General features: G+C 40.0%; 2 protein-coding genes across 20 annotated transcripts in view; one reads left to right on the top strand and one right to left on the bottom strand.

The window, feature by feature from the left end:
* The first annotated feature begins 1,307 nt into the window (after window positions 1-1,307).
* LOC146506369 (uncharacterized) lies at window positions 1,308-7,876 on the top strand. The gene is made up of 5 exons (XM_085180842.1): window positions 1,308-2,212; window positions 2,310-2,531; window positions 5,463-5,615; window positions 5,704-5,760; window positions 5,851-7,876. The coding sequence occupies exons 1-5, from the start codon at window positions 1,639-1,641 to the stop codon at window positions 7,089-7,091; spliced, it is 2,247 nt and encodes a 748-aa protein (XP_085036968.1). The 5' UTR covers window positions 1,308-1,638; the 3' UTR covers window positions 7,092-7,876.
* A 188-nt stretch (window positions 7,877-8,064) lies between these two features.
* The window catches only part of kcnt1b (potassium sodium-activated channel subfamily T member 1b), a 74,322-nt gene continuing 61,294 nt past the window's right edge, over window positions 8,065-21,092 (bottom strand). For 11 of the 19 annotated variants that reach the window (XM_085181325.1, XM_085181327.1, XM_085181326.1 and 8 more), the window contains 4 exons: window positions 19,468-19,530; window positions 19,174-19,224; window positions 15,118-15,202; window positions 8,065-11,972 (listed from right to left, as the gene is read on the bottom strand). In XM_085181325.1, the coding sequence (XP_085037451.1) occupies window positions 11,852-11,972; window positions 15,118-15,202; window positions 19,174-19,224; window positions 19,468-19,530 (320 nt within the window). In that variant the 3' untranslated portion in view covers window positions 8,065-11,851. The remainder of the gene's footprint in view (window positions 11,973-15,117; window positions 15,203-19,173; window positions 19,225-19,467; window positions 19,531-21,092) is intronic. The other 8 variants (XM_085181330.1, XM_085181331.1, XM_085181340.1 and 5 more) reach the window with 2 other exon arrangements.

Here is a 21,092-nt window from a genome sequence, read left to right as displayed (position 1 = left end):
TTCCTCCTCTTTCCCCTCAACCCCCCCCCAACCAGTTGTGGTATCTTTAGTGCTTTCTCTCACTTATATTGTGGGATCTTTGCTTTGCAATTTAAAGTGCTTGAGTTAAACATTTTTGAATTGGTGCTGTATTCAACTGAAAAGCCCTTTAAGTGGTGAAAACATCTTCAGGCCCCCCCACTGTTAAAAGCTGTCTCGTGCTTCATCAGCCAACTGGAACAGCGCCTTCAAACGCACAACCATAACCATGGCAGACTCTTCTCTGTCATGGCAACTCTGTTTCTTTTCACACCTGTTAGTTCAGGTGATCACGAGACCATCACAATCTGCAAACTCTCACAGTCCGAGCTGAAGAACTGCATCCAGCAGGTCACCATGAAGGGTAAGTGCTGCTGGTTTTAATGCTCACACAGAAAGTCATCAAATGTTCAGCTTTAACTAATGTGATCGGTCTGCATCCACACAGTTGTAGCTGGTGGTGTTTTGTTGCTGGCTGTTGTCCACCTGAGCCGTCCTTGTATCAAAGAGGGAACGATCACGATCTGCTTCAACATCCCAACATGTAAGGAATTTTGTTTACTACACCTTTAATGGTGACCTTTAAAATAGGCTTAGACAGCAACATTTTATATACCAGAAATAAAGTCAATAAACTTCATACCAAGAAGAAAAATGGATTTCTTCTTCATTTAATTTCATTTAATACACAAATGTGTAAACTGAAAAAAACGCGGCTGGACTTAAAGTCGCCTTTTCTGACAAGATGTTTCACCTCTCGTCTAATAGACTTCTTCAGCTGTCAAACAACAAGCAGAGAGTGCATGATATTTAACCCTTAGTAGGAGCAGGTCTCTTGGAGGTCCCAAGGGTTGTTGATCCACTGTTAATCATGTGACCTGTCACATGAGCCAAAGGGACGGCCCTCACTAAGGGTTAAATACCTGAGACTCTCTGAATGTGGTTTTAAGAAGAAACCTTTCGGCTGACCTGCACAGATATAGATTTAGACATTCTTGTAGGAATAAACACGTGAACCAAAACCTGCTCACACTGGTTAAAAACAGTCTGATCAAATGATTCAAAACTAAAACCATTTCCTGTAGTTTTACAAGTAAAAAATAGAATTTCATATAAAAAAGAAAATGACCCCTAAACTCTACTTTTCAGAATTTTTTTATTTCCATTTACCAAAGTTTTCACAATTATATATTTTTTAAGTTCTTTGGAGGATTCTGATGATTTCATTGTCTTTTGTGCCTTTATAGTCCCGGACTGAGTCTATGATGTTGAGGCTTCTGGGGTCATTGGGAAAAGTCTGATTTAAATTCTGTCAGGCTGTAAAAATTGATCAAGAAGTTTTATTTTCTCTTATTGATCTTACTACAATTTAATAACAATTTAATGCTCAACATGATCAAACCACAGTTAATGATACCTGCTGACTTGTAATAGGTACTGCAAGTTTTGCTCTGGTCACACATTTGTCAACCACTAGGGGGAAGCAAAGGCAACAAAATTGTCTCTTCAGAAGTTTGCATATCTGCAGGATGCTTTGATTTTATAGTTTCACTGCATTTTTTCTCCATTGAGCTCATTTGTTGGTTCAGATTGATTTAGCAAAAGGATGCAAATGTAAGTATGTGCAGCTTTGTGTTTGACTCCTCTAAAAACACTTCTGCCCACTTAGACTTTGAACCTGATTCCTCATCTCTGTTGATGGTCCTGAAGGATGTCGGAGAGATCAACTCCACGGCGCTGCAGAGTGAGAACCTCGCTTCTATCACTAGGCTCACGATCAACAACGCAGGTGTCACGAGGATCGCTGAAAAAGCCTTCAGCTCATTTACCAATCTTAAGTATCTCAGCTTGGAGCTAAACAATCTGTCGCAGATTAATTCAAACTGGCTTAAAGAGCCCGCCGCCCTGAGTGAGATCATCCTTACGGGAAATCACATTGAAGTCTTGAGTGAGTCCACGCTCGGACAGTTTGCTAACCTCACAAGCCTCAGGCTGAATGAAAACATACTCAGGAATATTGAGCAGAATAGTTTCAGTTCCCAGGCCGCCTTGGCTGAGTTAGACTTGTCCAAGAACAAGTTGACTTGGGTCTCACCACAAGCCTTCAGATCTCTGACCTCCACCAAGATCAGATTAGGCGGGAACCCTTGGGACTGTTCGTGTGAAGCTGAAGACTTTGTCGCCTTTATGAAAGGTTTGAGAAAAGTGAGATAAACTACATTATTAATGTGGTTTTATTAAAAAAAAAGAAAGAAAAAAAGAAAGAAATGTAAAGTTGCTTCTCCCCTCAGCTCTACAGAGCAGATCTCAGCTGGAAAACGAGATGGACGTGACCTGTGAGAGTCCTCCATCCCTGAGGGGTCAGCTGGTGTGGAACGTAACAGAATGCGTGACATCACCATCAAGAACACCGTCAGTGAGCCCTTTATCCACTGGTACAGCTGTTTCTTCTTGCCTAATTATTTGTTTTATTAAAGTCTACAAGTCTAAAAGCATGATTTGTTTAATTAAATAACTGCCACGTAGTATCTACATTTTTACCTGCAGTAAAAATGGTGACGACCTCTCCATCGCCAACATCAGAGACAGAAACCTCTGTCAAACCCAAACCCACTATAAGCTCTTCTCACACTGGTACGTGAAGCTTTTTGTTCTTTTCCCAGTTTCCGTTAGATGTTGAAAATTCTTTGCATTTTAAATTTGTGCGTGCTTGTGTTCTCTCCACTGACAGTTCCATCATTAGAAACATCTGTCCACCCTAAGCCCACTTATGCACACACACCTGGCCCTGCATCCACTGGTACATGTGCTGCTTTTTTTCGTAAAAAATCTAAATTCTGACAGAAATATTTCCACCCCTTTTAAAAAACATTTTTAAAAAATAGCAAAGCTTCTCTCTGTTTTTCCTACAGTAAAATTGGAAGCTCCTTCATCACGACCGACATCTAACTCAGACACTTCTGTTACACACAAACCCACTGATGTAGCCACAATGAGCTCGTCCCACACCAGTACAGTGGCTGATCAATTTTGTGAAATTCTTTACATTACATGTGCGTACTAGTAACTGGCACTTATTATTTCTATTCTTGCCTGCAGTAAAAGTGGTGACAACCACTCCATCACGCCCAACATCAGACACTTCTTTCGCAGCCTCATCCACTGATGTACCTGCAATAAGCTCTTCCCACACCGGTACATGTGGCTAATCCTTTTTTTGAAATGCTTTTCATTTTAAATTGTGCCACAGTAGTTGTTTTTTATTTGTAACACTTGACAAGAGTATTTACATATCTTTACTTAAATAACCAACACTTAGTATTTGTTTTACCTGCAGTAAAAGTGGAGACGACCCTTCCGCCACGTCCAACGTCAAACTCAGATGTTTCTTTTAAACCCATCCACAATTAGCTCTTCTCACACTGGTACATGAAGTTTTTTTTTCTTTTCCTAGTTTCCGTTAGATGTTTGAAATTCTTTACATTTTAAATTTGTGCAAACGTTTGTTCTCTGTAGTTACAGATTCATCATTAGAAACATCTGTCCACCCTAAGCCCACTTATGCACACGCATCTGGCCCTGCATCCACTGGTACATGTGCTGCTTTTTTCATAAAAATTCTAAATTCTGACAGAAATATTTTCACCCCTTTAAAAAAAAACAAACAAACAAACAATGCTTTTCTCTTTTTTTCCTACAGTAAAAGTGGAAACTCCTTCATCACGACCAACATCAAACTCACACAAACCCACTGATATACCCACAACAAGCTCTTACACCAGTACATGTGGCTAATTAAATTTCGTGAAATTCTTTACATTTCAGTGTGTGCATACTATTAACTGGCACTTAGTATTTCTATTTTTACCTGCAGTAAAAGTGGTGTCAACCCCCCCATCACGCCCAACCTCAAACTCAGGCACTTCTTTCATAGCCTCATCCACTGATGCATCCACAATAAGCTCTTCTCACACTGGTATTTTTTTTTTTTCATTTCCCAGTTTTTATTAGAAATTAGAAATTCTTTACATTTTAAATTTGTGCGTATTTATGTCTCGACTGTTCTCTCTAGCGACAGTTTCATCATTAGTGACCTCTATCCATCCTAAGCCTTTCTATGTACACACACCTGGCCCTGCATCCACTGGTACATGTGCTTCTTTTTGTTTGTTTGAAATTCACCATTATGACAAGAATACTCTTATCTCTTTAAAACATTAGCAATCAGTGTCTCTGTTTTTCCTGCAGTAAAAGTGGAAACTCCTTCACGACCAACATCAAAGACAGAAACTTCTTTCAAAACCAAACCCACAAGCTCCTCTCTCACTGGTACATCTGGCTTTTCCTTTCTTTTTTTTCCTATTATTCCCCCCCCCCCCCCCCCCCCACACACACACACACATTTTTCCTCTCCACTAGATCCAAGATCCTAAACTCATACCACTGACTGACCACATTATTAGGTACACCTGATCAACTGCTTATTAACACAAATATCTAATCAGCCAATCACATGGCAGCAACTCAATCCATTTATGCAAGCAGACATGGACTATTTCTTTGTGTCAGAGTATCTCTGAATGCACAATACATCAATTCTTGAATCTGAAAAGCACATCAGGTGCTTCTCATGTCAAATAAGAACAGGGAGCTGATGCTACAATTCTGCTCTTCAAAGTTGGACAACAGAAATTTTGCCTGGTCTGATAAATCTTGATTTCTGCTGCGGCATTTGATTGATAGGGTCTAAACATGAAACCATGGATCCACCCTTGTATCAATGTCCTGCCACTGCTGCTGGTACAGTGGTGTTGGGGATATTTTCTTGGCACACTCTGGCCGCTTAGTACCAACTGAGCATTGTTTAAATAGAGTAGAACCCCTTAATGTACCATCTTCTGATGTCTCCTCCTATAGCAGGATGACAGTCATGTCACAAAGCTCAAATCATCTCAGACTGGTTTCTTGAACATGTCGACTCAAACAGCCTCCACAGTCATCTGGTCTTGTCATCATCTCAATATAAACCGAAATCTCTGAGTAATGTTTCCAGCACCTTACTGCATCTTTGTGATGAAGAATTAAGGCAGTTTGGAAGGCAAAGAGAGGGTCTCTATCTTTGACAGCATCAAATCTGTGTCACAGAATAGCTCTGAATCACTGATTACGAATATTCCTAAGGTTTTTTTTGTTTTGTTTTTTTGTTGTTGTCTATTATTTTGCTATGAAAAAAAAAATTTATATCAGTTTGACAGAATCTACCGTAACCGCATTGGGGGAAATCGGCACACACCCTTAGTATGAGTCATCCTGAAACTCTGTCAGTTATTGACCTGCAGATGGCACCAGAGTAACACGATTAACCTGACCATAACCCAGCGGACCTGAACTGTATCTAACTGTTAAAACATTTTGCACAATTACTGCTTTTAAGAAGTGAAAATATTCTGCATTTTACAACATTGTGAACTCTCTAGTTTGTTTCTTATTTTCCTCAGGATCTTATGAGACATCACCTCTGGTAAGGACAGAAGCCTCACCCCACGCCGAACTCACAAACTCATCCACAACAGCTTCTGAACCTGCTGGAGTGACAGGTACATTGGATTCTTCTCAAAATGTTTGTCATCAGAATTCTGAAATACTAATGCATGAAATCTGTGCTGTTTTTTTTCCTTTGGCCAGTTCCATCACAACCACCGTCAGATACCAACATTGTCCGTGCGCTCATTGCTGTGATTGGTATGTTTCTACTGTATATTTCTGTTTGATTGAATTGAAAATACATACGTAGCTAAAATAGTCTTTCTGTTTACCTGGCCCTCTCTACAGTGGTCCTCTGTGTGCTGCTGTTTGTGTTGTGTTTCCTGGCTGTGCGACGCCGAAGGAAACACAACAAAAAAAGTGTGACACCCGGGCATCCGAGAGAAGACAAAGAGCAGCTGGAAGAAGAAAGCAGATCAAGTCATGACTCTCTAAGATCCTCTGAGAATAAAGATGCAGAGATGGCTCGGATAACATCCTTTACTGGAATCAGAGCAAAGTCAGCAAATGCTGTAATCCTCATGTCTCCTTTTTGTGCATCTGGGAAGGATCCTGTGACTTTGCATACTGAGACAGAGGCTCAAGCAAAAGTCACTGAAAACCCAGCCGAGGGAAAGCAGAAGCTGGTGAATGAAACTGAAGCCACAGGAGCTGCAGGAGGATTTCAGACAGAAAATCCCGCAAACACCACAGACGCGATCAAGGAGAAGGAAAAAGCCGCCAATCCTGGTACAAATCTAGATGAAAACCCTGAATGTGTTCCTGTTAGCACTGACATGGTACCTTATCTGAGCATCGGCACAGACCAGAACAAATCACTTCCTGTTGAAGAGTCTGTTGAAGGTCCTGGTCTAAGATCAAAAGGCAGCAAAATTATCAAGAGGATCTCTACCTGGCCCCCCGCTGCAGCTCAGTGGCAGGAAAGATGCAAAAGAAAAGCAGAAGATGAGGAGGATGGCGATGACTTGACTGTTTGGAGGCAAAATGTAACAAAGAAGTTTTCAGATGAAATAAAGAAGACTGTAAATGATAGAGGCCATCCCTTCACTTTTGATGGGGACAAAGAGAAAGATGAAACTATGAAAAATCAAATGGGGGCTCTCATGGACCTGAGACACTCGCAGTCCTTAAAACCAATCGAAGAGGAACACCTGAAGAAAGAAGGGATGGCAGTGGGTGATACTACCACTGTGACACAAACGACTGCACAAAATCAAAATGCGAATCAGGAAAACCTCCATCAGAATCGACATCAGACATCTGGAAAAAGCTCAGCACACAACATCAAGAGCAGCAAGGAGGACAATCAGAGGAAGGAATCGAAACGAGCTGTGCACAGCAGGCAGAGGGCAGAAAACAGGGCGTCCAGCTCAAAGGCTCCCTCTGGTGGTGCGTCACCTGATGACAAAACGCTGCTGTCTGGGAACGACTACGCCTTTATGAACCTGCTGCATGAAGTCGTTCAGAACAATGGCCGTTGGACCAGACAGAGGTGGAAGCAGACGCATGCCAACAAGCAACGGCGTTAGAAGAGAGCTGGCAGAGGAGATCATCACGGCTATCCAATCACTCTTCAAATAAAATGAAATTCTCACTTGATTCTTACAGTAAGTGTAACTTGAAAGTTTGCTGTATTGGCACAGGGCAGTCCAGCCTCTGCCTCTTAATGCATTTGTATTAAAAATGACGACTGGCTGAATTTAACCCATTTTCCAAAACCCAGCAATCTTTCTAATGGCTAGCAGAGGGCAGCTCTTGAAATCAGATTGCATAGAAGTCTACTTAAAGGCCAGATTTTCTAAAGTAGACCCAAGAGTGCTGATAATTGTGATTAGACTTGAAAAAAAAAGAAGCTTTTTGAGGTGCAGTCAGTGAATTTCAATATCAAGCTCAAAAGATAAGACATGGTTTTTTCAGCGTTAAATATCAGCGCAATTAGCACTAAATTGCATGTTGCAATCGTTAGTAAATCATTTTGCATGTCTGATTTAAATATTCTCCTCCCTGTATTTAACTTTGCTCTCCTTTTATGAAAATGTGTTAGTAAATTTGGCCCCGCTCGCTTGATTGATTAAATTTCTGAGTTTATGGTTTCAATTTCTTGTTTCAACTTTAATTTAATACATCATTATTTTTGTCCAATAAATAATGCATCATTTATAATATAATACAGAATAATAAAGAGGTTTAAGGGTGAAGCTAATTTTTATCGCTAATACCAGCTGAATGTGTACAAATATAGAAATGTAAATAAAAGAGCAAATAAAAATAAAGAATTTTTTTTTAGCTAGCAACATACCTTTTTTTTTCTTTTTTAACGAAAAAAAGATGTTAAAAAAATAACGAAGTTTTGTTTGGTAACTCTCGGCACACATCACAAGAGTCTTTTAGCTCACACACATAACATACCAGCCACGTATATAGGTGGGGTCATATCTATATACGGCACAAAATATGTCATTATCCCCGCATTCCTCACATAAATGAAATAAAACATCAGTGTTTGTGTTAGGTTCATCCGCTCTGGCTGCATGCAGCATTTATTTGTTCATATTATGAATGTGGAGAAGAACACTTCTCATAAGAAATAGTACAAAAATTGGACAATGACTCAAAAACAAAGTGGAGGTAAACAGAATACATATAGTAGGCTTTTGTTAACACAGAGACAACATGCATGTTCCATTCATATAAATACACAGTATCAAATGATGACTCCAGCTTGCAAGCAGTTGACTCGATTATGGGTTTCTCTCGACATTGGACTAAATGTCCCTGTCAACGTACAAAATGTCTTGTTCTTGGCAAGCCTGTATATCAAAACATGCTTCTTTTTTTTGTGTTAACATGCCCCGTGTGGTATTGTAAGTGTGGACAGTAGGAGATGTGAAGTGAACCCTTTCTAGAGTGTTAGGATTTGTCACAAGTGAGGACCTAGGAAGATGTTACGCGAGTATATCAGCACACTGATTGCATCCTCCATCGCAGTCACTCACGCTTTCACTCCTCACCTCCCCTGCCCTGTAAACTGACACTTCAGAGGGGCCAATGAACAAAGATCAACAGTACATTTCAGCGGAACAAATATGCCTACAGTAATAAGCATGAAAAAGCCTATGCTATATTTTCTTCAGAACAAACAAGGGAAAAAAATGGCACATCTCAGTGAGAGAAAACACTTTGATTTCTCAAATCGTCACTGGATATTTCTTTGACAAATGAAAAATTAAGTATCGAATTAAGTTTTGTAAACATTCACAGGGTAAACCAAACCAACAGATGCATGATAATTTACTGCACATCACGCTTGTTTCTGCTTCATGGGAACGGTTGAATACTGTCCGCCGTGTTCTGCAGATTCATATTAAAGGGGTGCTGTTATGCTCTACGCATTCCCGTAGAGCATAGTGCAAAAATAGTTCAAGTCCAACAGTTTCACGTTTCGTCACACAAAATAACAAACTGGCAAACAATGGGTACATTAAGGTTTTATATACACTGAGCAAACCAAATGTACAGCTGAAAGAAGATAAATCAAGATTAAATATTGTTTCATACACAATGTGCCCGTACAGTTCGGAAAGGAGCGCATTTTGCTTTTCAGCTCGTTCCAAAATAAATTTGGAAATACAGTAAATTTACAGGATAGAAACAGACTTGACTGTGCCTGTCGATATCTGTGCAAAACTATTCTGCTACCGGTCGCACTGCAACTCATCAACAGATATGATCATAAAAACAAAAAACAAACAAATAAACAAAAAACCCAATAACAATCAAATGAATTTAAGTTGAAAACACTGGAGCCTGACTGCTGTTGATATTAATTACAGTTAACGATGATGCATCTGATAGCATTTAGCAAAAGATGAGGATCTTTATTTTCAAGTGACCGAGTGAAATAGCAGTTAGAGATATCAATTCTCCAATTTTTACCACAACAGATCCATTGTGGCACTGATAACTGAAAGTCATTTAAACATTTTATGATTTGATTTTAGTGCAAGTGGTAATTTTTTTTGTTAATTGAGCATCTTATTTTGCTAGATAATTGGGTAATCTAAATACTCTCTCTAAATTTTACAGCTAAGTAGTCACATTTAGCATCTTTATGTACGCAATAATTCAAAGATTTTCACTGTGAATTTTCAAATGATGAAGATTACCCTTTTCCGCGTCACTTAAATCACCTTTCTTCCCCATTCTGATGCACGATTTGAATTGTAGGTTGTCTCAAACAGGCATCCATTCCTAAATGCACTCTACTCTCACCATGTGATTGGCTGATCAGTTATCTTCATTAACAAGCAGTTGAACAGGTGTACCTAACAAAGTGACCATGATATGTACTGAGTGACGGAGACACTTGACAGTTAAAAATTAACTTGTTAAAACTAGTAGTCCAGAAAAAAAAGAAGAATTTTCTCATTCTATCCTGTTCAACAATAAATAGCACTTAAATATAAAATTAAAAATGCAGCTTATAATGCTTCAGATAAATACTGAGTTATAATAAGTACAGCAGCAAAAAGGCTTGTGTTGTTAACATTAATTTCTAAATGCTAAATTTAGAAAATTATTCCTTTTTTTGATGAACAGTTTTCCTTTTGCTGCTGCAGATGTTTGGGTCAGCTCCTGTAATAATAAACACTGATGTCACAGATGTACAGAGCTTGTCGTTGGCAGGCGGCGGGGGGGGGATGCCATGTTTTACTAAACTGAATGCACAAAATGTGATCTGACATGAGATGTAATTTGTGTGTGTATATTAAAAAACTAGTCTACAGACTTTTCCTAAATAACGAGCATGTGATAAGAAGGATAGTGCTGCTGTGATAACAAGCATTGTGCAGGGCCAAGCTCACTATGTTTAGCTCTTATTGGGAGGATGTTCTGCAGCTAGCCTGGTTAGCAAGCTGGGTGCATAAACTGTGGGGCTGAAAGTCGAGACTAAAATAACTTCTGATTAGTACTGATAAGTTACTTACTAATACAAAAAATTAGGTACACCAATTATTTAAGCACAAAATTGTAGGACTGAACAATCAGCTGCACAACAGGTCATATATTTTTTATGTCAAATAATATTACATCAGAAATGCTTTAAATGGCACCAGCAGCACAAACGTAGTTCAGTTCAGCGACTAATTGTTGAGTGCTGTCACACCCTGATTATTAAAGGCTTTAAATATTTAAATAAATAACTTTAAATAAAGTTGGGAAACCCCGACAGGCATGCAAGTCTATGGGGACTGACTCACTGATGGAGATTTTGGCACTTCTGCGTTTTTTTTATGAACACGAATTAACATTTTGTGCACCCACTGCAGTAAAACAAGGAATAATGAACATTTTATTTCCACCTGTACTTCTGCTGACAGGCTCCATACTAAAAAGACGCAGAATGGCACAAAAGTTATAAATAATTTAACGATATTCACAAAGCAATAGTGTAAACAGAATGGCACATACAGTAGAGCAGACATGACTTGGAAAACTTAATGAAATAAATTAGGAATAGATGTACTTTCTAGCAATGATCACAACAAAGTCATTTCCAGAAATATACTGCAAACCTGGCTGATAAATGTAGCACGGCAGTGTGTATATTTACAGAAAAAAAGGTTGTGCTTGTAAGTAAATAAAAAACCTGTCCAACAAAGTTTTAAAATTTGAATTAAGCTAAAATAAATAAATAAAGAGAAGCGCACAGGTAGTGTAATTTTAGGTTAAATGCCTAAAAAAGAAGAAATTCAAAGCATTTACCCTCATCTTTAGATGACATGATCGTTTAGATGTGAAGGAGGGTGTAGTTGCCCCAGGTTTCTGTTCTTTTGTCAATTCAGGTAGAAACAAGCACAGAGGAGGTCATGGTATGAGGTCAACCACACTGCTTGGTGAACGAAGAGACGGTGAAGTTATTCTGTTTAAGCTCTACTCTCGCCGTCCTTTTTTTTTTTTGGAGGAGGGTTCTCAGTTTCAGATTGTTTTCGTGGGTGATGCGTGTTTGCGTGTGTTTGAATGGCAGGTGATGATGAGGCACTCTTCATGCATCTTTCTATAGCAGCTCAGTAGGGAAACAGGAGATCTCTCAGGGGTGAATTTTTAAGATGTTGATCGTTTCTGGTCTCGAGCTGAGACGCACTTAATGGACATTCACTATGGACAGCTGATCTCGGCCCGATAGGAGCCTTTATCTGTGCGAGACAAACTAGCTCAGTGGGCCCAGGCCGGCTTTTAGAGGTTAAGGGTCAGGGTGTGTAGAGGACTCCGGGGGCGTGGGTGGGTTTCAGAGGTGGGTCTCATCTCTCGTCTCTGTGGCAAAGTCTTGCTGGTTCCTGCTACAACGAGCCGGTCCCACCTGCGAGTCCTCCGGCACGTGCGCCAGTGGGTCTGAGCGGATTATATACCTGCGAAGACAAAAACTGACGTTATCTGCCAGCATGGAGCAGTTACAGACTTGGACTCCCAAACGAGTACTTACATGTAAACATCTGGCATTTAAATATGGCAGCCGGGGGTTTCACCTCTAGGAAAGTTGAGCATTATCACTAAATTAAGCTGTTAATTAGTCTAAAACTTCCTGTGAGAGTCATTTTCCAACCGTGTACTTGCTAAATATTACTCAAGAGGTTTGCACTGTTCACCTTCCTTTCTTACTGAGTCTCCAGAGTGGCTCCACAGTGTAATGGTTTACACATTTACCTAACAAGAGAATGAGCCCTGGTTTTATCCCAGGAGATGACAGAAATCAGCTGGTGTTTCTGTCAGGAAGGACATCTGGCGTGATCAAACACAAGTTGTATTTTTTATACTACAATTTAATTATTATTACCAGGTGATTTACATAAAGTTACTATCAAATTGAAAACAATCTAATAAAAATCTATAAAACAAAAAATATAGACCTCAAATAAACATGGAACAGTTCTACTATTAAAACACTGTCATGATCTCAATGAGTGGACAGTTACAGGGTAGTGTATTAACCTGTAGTATGGTTGAGTGCAAATTAATTGAAACTTTAAAATCCTAGTTTGGTTCTAACAGTTAAATTATTAACTACACCAATCAGCTCCAACATTAACATTAGGCATTGTGTGCACACAGCTTCTTTAAACCAGGGTCCTTTCATATAATATTTGTAGCTGTTTCAAAGAGCCCGCTACGATCAGCAGATACAAACGGTCTGCAACTATGTTTAGGCAGAGGTTGAAGTAACACCCACATGAATGCAAGGCCTTGCTTCATTCAGGCTGCCTTTTTACACAGTAAATCCTTTTGCTTTTTCTGATAACATTACTCATGGGGCCAGGCCACCTTCTTCCAATGCCTCCCCTTTGGCAGTGGACAGGGGTCGACATGACCAGCTCTGTAGTGTGGTCAACAGCCTGCCCTCTTTCTGTCACGGCCTGCACTGAACTTTTTAATAATGTAGCCCAGTAAGACCCACCATGTTCACAGGCTGTGACCCAGTCATATAGTCACCTCAAGCTGGATCATGTCAGTCCCTCAGATCCACACTGACATCAACAGCTGACAGTTCACTTGCTGCCAAATATATCTCAACCCTAACAGGTGGCACTGTAGCGATACGCAATTCCCTTCGCCTGTCAGTGGTTGTAATGTTGTGTCTGATTGGTGCATTACTCAAAAGCAGAATGATTTGCCAGCTGTCCCTTCTGGCTGCTCATTATAATTACATAAGTTTGACCCTGGAGTCTGTGGCGGCGAGGCTTCAAAAGTGGAAGTTCAGTGCGCAGTTTGAAGTTAAGCCTTTGCAAGTTAAATAACAACTAGACTTTATTTTAGTCATTTTTTACTTGCCTTTCTTATGAGGCTAGAAACAATTCTGAAGCAATCACGTTTAACAAGGTGACACCAGTATTATTAAGGAACTTTACTGATGCCTCGTATTAATTAATTATTCGTGTTACGTTGTTGATTGTTTCAGAATAGCTATACTTTTTAGTGTTAGCCAGTTAACATGCCAGTTATTTCGCCGCCTGTTAAGATCCACACACCCTGTTGGTTCTCTGCTCGAGGTGTTAACCGTTACCTGTGCGCGTGTGCTGCAGGCATCGATTCACACATCAAAAAAGGGTGACGCTTTGCGACACAGCTGGCGTTTACATGAAAGGTGTTATAAATGGAATATTTCACATAATACCAGACTTTTCCTGCTGTTCTCCTGCAAAAGATATATTTACGAAACAGTGTGAAGTCATTGTTTGTAGCTGTTTGCAAGCTGCATGTCTGGATATACAAGGATGACTGTAAATACTAAGTTGAATAAACTTATTATAATTTGTCCTTTTCCCCCCAGATCAGATAACAAAGTAACAATTTGTTACAGCTCAGTAATAACGTACTAACATCAAGTTATTCCCTTTTAATTACCCCGCTGAAGTTGTAAGTGTATCCAAATAATAATTTTGTATCAATAGTTGTTATAGCTGAGTGATATTACATTGAAATTATGTCATTGGGTAACAACATGCCCCGAGTGGAGGAGTTTAAGTATCTTGGGATCTTGTTCACGACTGACGGGAGAAAGCAGCGGGAGATCTACAGACGGTTTGGTGCTGCAGCTGCAGTGATGTAGACGCTGCACCGGTTTGTTGTGGTGAAGAGAGAGCTGAGTGTAAAAGCAAAGCTCTCAATTTACCAGTCGATCTACGTCCCTACAATCACCTATGGTCACAAGCTGTGGGTAGTGACCGAAAGAATGAAACTGCGGTTACAAGCGAAAGAAATGGCCTTCCTCCGAAGGGTGGCTGGCCTCTTCCTTAGAGATAGGGTAAGAAGTTCGGCCATCCGGGAGGGGTCAGATTGAGCCGCTGCTCCTCCACATCGAAAGGAGCCAGCTGAGGTGGTTCGGGCATCTGATAAGGATGCCTCCTTGGTGAGGTGTCCTGGGCATGTCCCACTGGGAGGAGGCCCCGGGGCAGACCCAGGACACGCTGGAGAGATTATATCTCTCAGCTGGCCTGGGAACGCCTTGGTGTTCCCCCCGATAAGCTGGAGGAGGTGGCTGGGGAAAGGGAGGTCTGGGCTTCTGTGCTTAGACTGCTGACCCACTACCCGGCCCCAGTTAAACCTGGGGTAAATATAGTAAAACAATGTGCTGATTACAAAATAAATTGCAATATCTTCGCATTACAATATATTTGTATTCTGATACTATATATTTTAATATATTTATATACTAATATTTATATTATGACTTGTGGCAGTAAGTAGTAATAAGGTGATATTTAATATTGGTTAATGCTTTGACATATGAGGATGGATGCCATATTATAATTTCCAGGCTTTAATAACAATATATAAGATTTTGATTTGTGTATATCACAGCTGAGCTCCACATGTCAACTATTCAGTAATTTATTACTCAGTTTAATTTACATTTAAGTACCATTAGTGTTGGCTGAGCAGTCTAAAAAAACAATGGTTTAGACTGTAATTTAGTCTGACTGTAACTAACAACACACAGATAAAACACAAAGGTGTTAACAAAGTAAAGCGTAGAGGATAAAAGAGAGAGGTCCTTACACAATGTCATTGAGCTCCAGCATGGTGTCAGGAGGAGGATTGATGAGGACGTAGGACAGCGTGTTCTGGTGGTCGTTCATCTCATCTGTAGAAACAGACAGAGATGGCCTTCAGTGCTGCTCTGGAGCCCTCTCTCGCCCCCCTCCATTATACAGAACATCAGCCAGGAAATGAGCCTTTTATCCATTTAAAATATGACACTGCCTTGTTTTCAGCCTTTCAGTCAGGACAAAAGTAAAGTAAAACTTAACGAGCAAGTGGTGCAAAAAATCGGAGGCAAATAACTGCGGGAACAATTTGAGGGTTCCTTGTTACAACTGCTAATGATCCTTTAAATCTTAATATGAGGAAACAAATGATCTTATTAAACACATTTAGCATGAATAAAGCCTGTCATTAAGTAATGTAAAGCCTGTATTTAAATGGGATTAGAAAAAAAGAACATACAAACGCCAGAATCTGACATTTTTACACGGTCATTTTAAATAGCTGGAGCAGGGGCAGCTTTACCATACTTATACAAACTCTGTGATTGGAGGACAGTTGCAATTTTTAAATGTCAATTTTTTCACATAATCAATTTATACAGGATGTCTTTTATTCGATTTTTTTTATCATTAATGCAAAATGTTTCCAAAGGGTGACTGATCTGGGCTCATCATTCAGTTCTTTTTTTAAACATTTTACACAGTATTCAAAGTTCTTATGGTTTGTATATTTTAAAGATGTATAATAAAATTTGACTAGCAAAAGAGTTTAAACCTTTAGAGTCCGGTTTGGCATGTTCACCAATTTCTTCTAGAAGAAATCAATCCTGCATATATTCTCTACCTTTAACTAGTTCCTTAACCAGGATGTAAATGACGTAGGCTCAAGATTCATAAGAATTCACAGGTTACTGCACGTAAAACGACCAATGTTACCTCGACCTTGATCACAGTTTGGGTGAGGACCCATTAAGCGATCAGTGTGTGCAAGTTTGATTAGATTCTGATGAGTACTGCAGGGGAAGTACCAGACGTTGACAACTGGGGACGAGGATGGATTCACTTTAATAGTTAAACAATTCTTCCAGTCTGCAACAAACTAATTGAACAATAAATCAACCATGTGATTATAAATTACTGTTAGAAAATTTTATATTTCACAAAATATTAAACTGATTTAGAAAATCGTATTATTTTTATTTGAAAAGCATTTTAATTTGTTTTCAAATTAACCACTTAAAGATACTCATAAATTGCTAAATTCCCTCATTCAGTCCTTTACATCCTGTTATAAACACTAAAAACATTAACAGTTGTAACAAACATCTTTTATTGCTTCAACAACACAGTTAGGCCAAGGAAATTGTTCTGCACCATGAAGAGTTTATACTTTATGAGAGGAAACTCAGTTTAACCTTGATTTTTCCAGATGAGTCATATTATACGAGTGTGTGTGCGTGTGTGTGTTAATCATGTCTGCATGCATGTGTGGTGATTGCGCTCCGGCAGTGTCTCCTACTTGTGTCGTGTGATGGGCGGAGGAAGGAAAAGGAGGGCACGTGTGTCTCCGTGACAAACCCACCTGCTTGTGGCCCTTTATAAAGCCAGGCGGGGTGAAAGAGAGAGAAGGTCTAACCGTTACTGACAGGGCACTTTGTGGAACAAGGGGAGGCCCACATGCTGCCTGCTGACTGAAACGGCACCCCATGCGCAGCTTCAGAACGGAGCCAGCATGCAGACAGCGTCCCCGGCTACGCAACAGATCGATCTAAGTCGCATTCCTTTTACGTCCTGCGCATTCCACACGGGACCAACAGGCTGCTAAGGCGGCAGGTTGCCATGCTAACTGACGACACTCAGCCTCCCACCCCCCCACCCCCAACCACCACCACAACCCAGCCTCCCCCCGACTGACATGTGACATACGCACAGACAGAGAGGAACATGCTCCAGCATCCGTCAGACTGGACCAAACGCAGAGCGACTCAAACCAAACAGAGCGAAGCAAAGCACATTGGGAGTGTGAGAGTGGAAGAGGTCAACCTGCTGCTTTTAAATCTATTCAGGTACACTTTACAGTTACGGTAATTCTCTGTTCGCCCTTCATCCACACATCGTTACTGCAGACTACTCAGTGTATTAAATATGGGTTATACCATGGCGGCAGATATATAATTGGTAACCAGCTGAAGAAAAGCAAAGGATTTATTGTTGTGGCTCTGTAATCCAGCGTAACTATAGTTATAACAATGCCTACTTTTGCTCATGTTAGAGGGTATACTTTTTTTAAACAGTTTTGCTCCTATTAATGCTACTAATTTGGAATCAACAGCTTAAAATCCCCCAAAGCAACAAATAAAGATGATCTAGACCCCTGCCTTATTCATGCTACGGAAGTGTGAATATTTAAATATTATATTTAATATACTGACACTGGTAATTATCCAACTCTGGAAACATGATTCTGGACTGGTCAGCGTTTAAGTTGGTCTCTTTTTGCTTGCGTTCCTATTATTCCCATTTATTAGGGTCAGTGTTTTTCCCATTAATCAAAATCCTAGTTTTTAATGTAGCAATTTAGGATGTAGTCATATAGTTATTGTGGCACTAAAATAACTACAGATTAGTCTTGTTCTAATTTAGAAACCTTAGATTTTTAGCTCAAACGTGTGAAACAAATTACAGGAAAGGAACCGAATCCTGTTCGATCCCCTTTTATGCCGTGCGTCATCATTTGTTCTGAGGGAGCACCTTTATCTTTATGGTTCAAAAGCTGGCCTCAAACAAGATGACCACAAAGCACTTTTATAAGTATGAAAATGTTGTCAATCCATAGACTGTGTATAAAAAATTAAATGAGAAACTAAAGGACGCTCCACATTCAAAAGAGATTTTCCAGTCACGAGGCAGGCCTGTCTGAAAGCATACCCTGTTTTATTGCCCTTTCAGGCTCTAATGGAGGCCATAATTTACATGTGCTGAGTTAAATAAGACTTGGAACCATCGATTACGACTGTAAACTCATTAAAAAAGCATTTTCTGAAGTCACTAGAGAGCAGTTGGGTCATTTCCTACAGACTTCTACAATCAGATTTCTTTCTGGAGCCAGAGGAGTTGCTAATACTGAGATGATACATCCTCGCTGGCTTTGCTTTTAAGAGCCACTAGCAATGTCCACATTATAGCGAGTCTGTGTGTGAAACATATGTTATCATCCTTACAGTCACCAGAACTCAACCCAGTCGAACACCGCTGTAAGACTTTCACTGTTACGGCAGTGAAGGAAAATATCTTTGGAATAATTTTGTTCCACCCTGCCAGCAGAGTGTTGCAGTCTTTCAGTATCACCCGTCTTTATATTCTGATGTTTATTTCCTCCCTCTCTATTTATTCTTTCCACACAGTGCTCTTGGCGTGCACATTTTGCATAACTACACTAAAGCGAGAAGTTAAACCACTGGAAGTCGCTAAAAAAAAACAATATTTTCGGTGAATGTTAAGTTGCTCTTTAAATAAAATCGAGAGCACTCCAGTGTGCAGGAGTACAGAACCACAAGATATATTACCAGAGCAAAAACGCTGAGGGGTAAAAGAGCTCAAACTGACTACAATCAGCTCAAACTTGACTTCTTTGGGGAAGTGGCCATGGCATAAAGTTAATACACTCTGAGGTGCACTGACATGTGAAAGTAACAGACATGGAGGAGGAAAAGAGCCCCGCTTCCTCCAACATGTTTACTTTCTACATCAGGCCACCTCCGACACTCGTCGTTTTTTATACATTTATAGAATACAATCTATCCTTCCATCCACAGACATAATGCACTCCGCTCCACTCTTTAAGCCATACTCTGATGCCCTGCAGTACTCTAGCCATTTGGGACGTCACCTCACAGGAACACAATGCAGAAAGACCAGATAGAGATCAAAAAAGAGAGGAAGAGAGTAGAGTGAGAGACTTGCTGCTGACCTACCGCTGACTCTGGCAAGGGACACACTCACATAAAAAACACACACGCACACTCACACTCATGCAGTAAAGTTGCAGTACTGTGATCAACCAGCTAACCTGACAGCCTGGTCCCCTCTGAATACGGGTGCTCTGAAATGTCCTGCAACTCTAAGCAACGGCAGTCACTGTTAACTTCAACGTCCTAATGTATTCATTTGTACTCAAGTTACACGTCAAATAAATCAGATTATATAACTAAAGAGATAAGATAACATCTACAGTTAAGCATTCTTTTTGGTGGGTAAATGCTATTCTTCATTGGATGCTGGCGAAAGGACAAATTCCTTTCTCCACAAGGTGGACGTAATCACTCACATGTTGCAAATGAGTTATAAACAGCACACAAATTACCTTGCAAATATCCTAGATTTACTCGATTCATGACATCGCTCGCAGTGAGATTAGAAACATCCTCTACAAGCCAAAAGGGGAAGGAAGACAGAAGAGGCAGAGAAAGGAGGTTAAAAAAAAAACAAGAACAAGAAACAAAAAAACATATCAGGCGGGTAGCAAAAGCATCTGCGGAGTCAAAAAAAAAGAAAACAACAATCAAAAAAACTCTTAAAAGTGTGAGAGCAATGCAAAGAGGCCATGCATCAGTGTGTGCACAGAATCACTTCCAAATTATTAATCTGTCACATCCTGCTGCAGAAATCCTCACTGACATTCATGGTTCTTTAGAAGATCTTGAACTTCAGGAGTTCTTCCTGAAACGTATTTAATTGACACATTACAACACATCTGGAGCATGATTCTGCTTTTTTTGTTTTGAGCCGTGAAGCTGGGAGGAGGCAAAAACGAAAGAAAAAGTGAACTGAAAAGAATGCAGGCAATTTCACTCTGTAATTGCAGTCTTGAATGCAACTGAGACGAGGTTCGTGCTCCTGCATCCTCATGCGTGATGTGTTCACATCGACATGATGGTTTGATCATGACTGTGAAGTGGTGTGCGTCTGAGTTATGGCACACGGAAGAGGAGTTTGATGGGTGTGAAAGTGACGTGAGAAAATGAGGTTTTCTGAAGGTCAGTGACGATGCGGTGCGATGTCGATGATCTGTACTAACAAGCCTCACATTACTATGTGCTCATGGGAAATGAGATGAGGTAAAAGAAAACAAAAATGACTGGAATACAGATCGGAGGATTAAATAACTTTCTCAAACACAGCTGCTTGCACTGCAGAAATAATTTAACCAGCTGAGAGAAGCATCAATTAGTGAAGCAAAAGAATCTCCTGAACTTGATCCTGAAACCTGAACTGATCAGACTCTAGAGTGTCCTTGCTTCTAAAATTTAAGCTCATGAATATACTTCACCACCAGGCTCAGAAAGTACTTTTGCAGCTGATGCTACGCCCCATCGATTCAGTACGTGCAATCTTATTAAAGCTAACAGGGCCAGTTTATTATATCTCGATTTAAACTGATAACACAGTGACAATTTGTGGTGGTGCATAGATATGTGACTTTGAGACTTTGAGATAGCCAATATCATTATTATTACGCATCAGAGCAAAGCCCAGTAAAACCAACAGGTGGTAACAGAGTAGGCAACTGAGGAAAGGCAACAAGTGTTCTCAAAGAAATGCAAGAACTCATTCTGCAGCTGTATGTAGTAATGGTACCCGTGTTTAATCACATAAGGCAGTGATAACAGAGGCACCGTATGTGTAACTGTAAATAATAAAATCTTTAGCCTGTCCCAGCTTCTAAAATTCTCTGTTCTCATTAAAAAACAAGCAGCCTAAAGAGATCTATCTGGGATGAAATTTTCACTACTAGAAAAAGCGTAGTAAGTAGCTCAAATAAGTCAAAAGATATAGACCCCAAAACAAACATCCATTACTGAGGACATAAATGAATAAGCTGGTTCTCAGGGGCTATAAATATTTTGAATAATAAGAGCACAGGCCTGGCCTGATTAGTCTCTTGTGCCAAATAGCCAGGGTGCTTTTGTGGCAACATCATAAATCAGT

The sequence above is a fragment of the Neolamprologus multifasciatus genome, chromosome 12, assembly GCF_963576455.1.
Source record: "Neolamprologus multifasciatus chromosome 12, fNeoMul1.2, whole genome shotgun sequence".
NCBI classification, from domain to species: Eukaryota; Metazoa; Chordata; class Actinopteri; order Cichliformes; family Cichlidae; genus Neolamprologus; species Neolamprologus multifasciatus.
The sequence above is the reverse complement of the archived record's forward strand: the minus strand, read 5'-3'. Positions and strand labels throughout refer to the sequence as shown.

What these genes read in the sequence shown, in the direction of transcription:
- LOC146506369 (XM_085180842.1), top strand. Translation starts at nt 1,639, where the DNA reads ATGTGCAGCTTTGTGTTTGACTCCTCTAAAAACACTTCTGCCCACTTA. An exon ending in CTTTGTCGCCTTTATGAAAG is followed by an intron (nt 2,213 to 2,309) that starts GTTTGAGAAAAG and finishes TTCTCCCCTCAG; the next exon opens with CTCTACAGAGCAGATCTCAG. An exon ending in TGCGCTCATTGCTGTGATTG is followed by an intron (nt 5,761 to 5,850) that starts GTATGTTTCTAC and finishes CCCTCTCTACAG; the next exon opens with TGGTCCTCTGTGTGCTGCTG.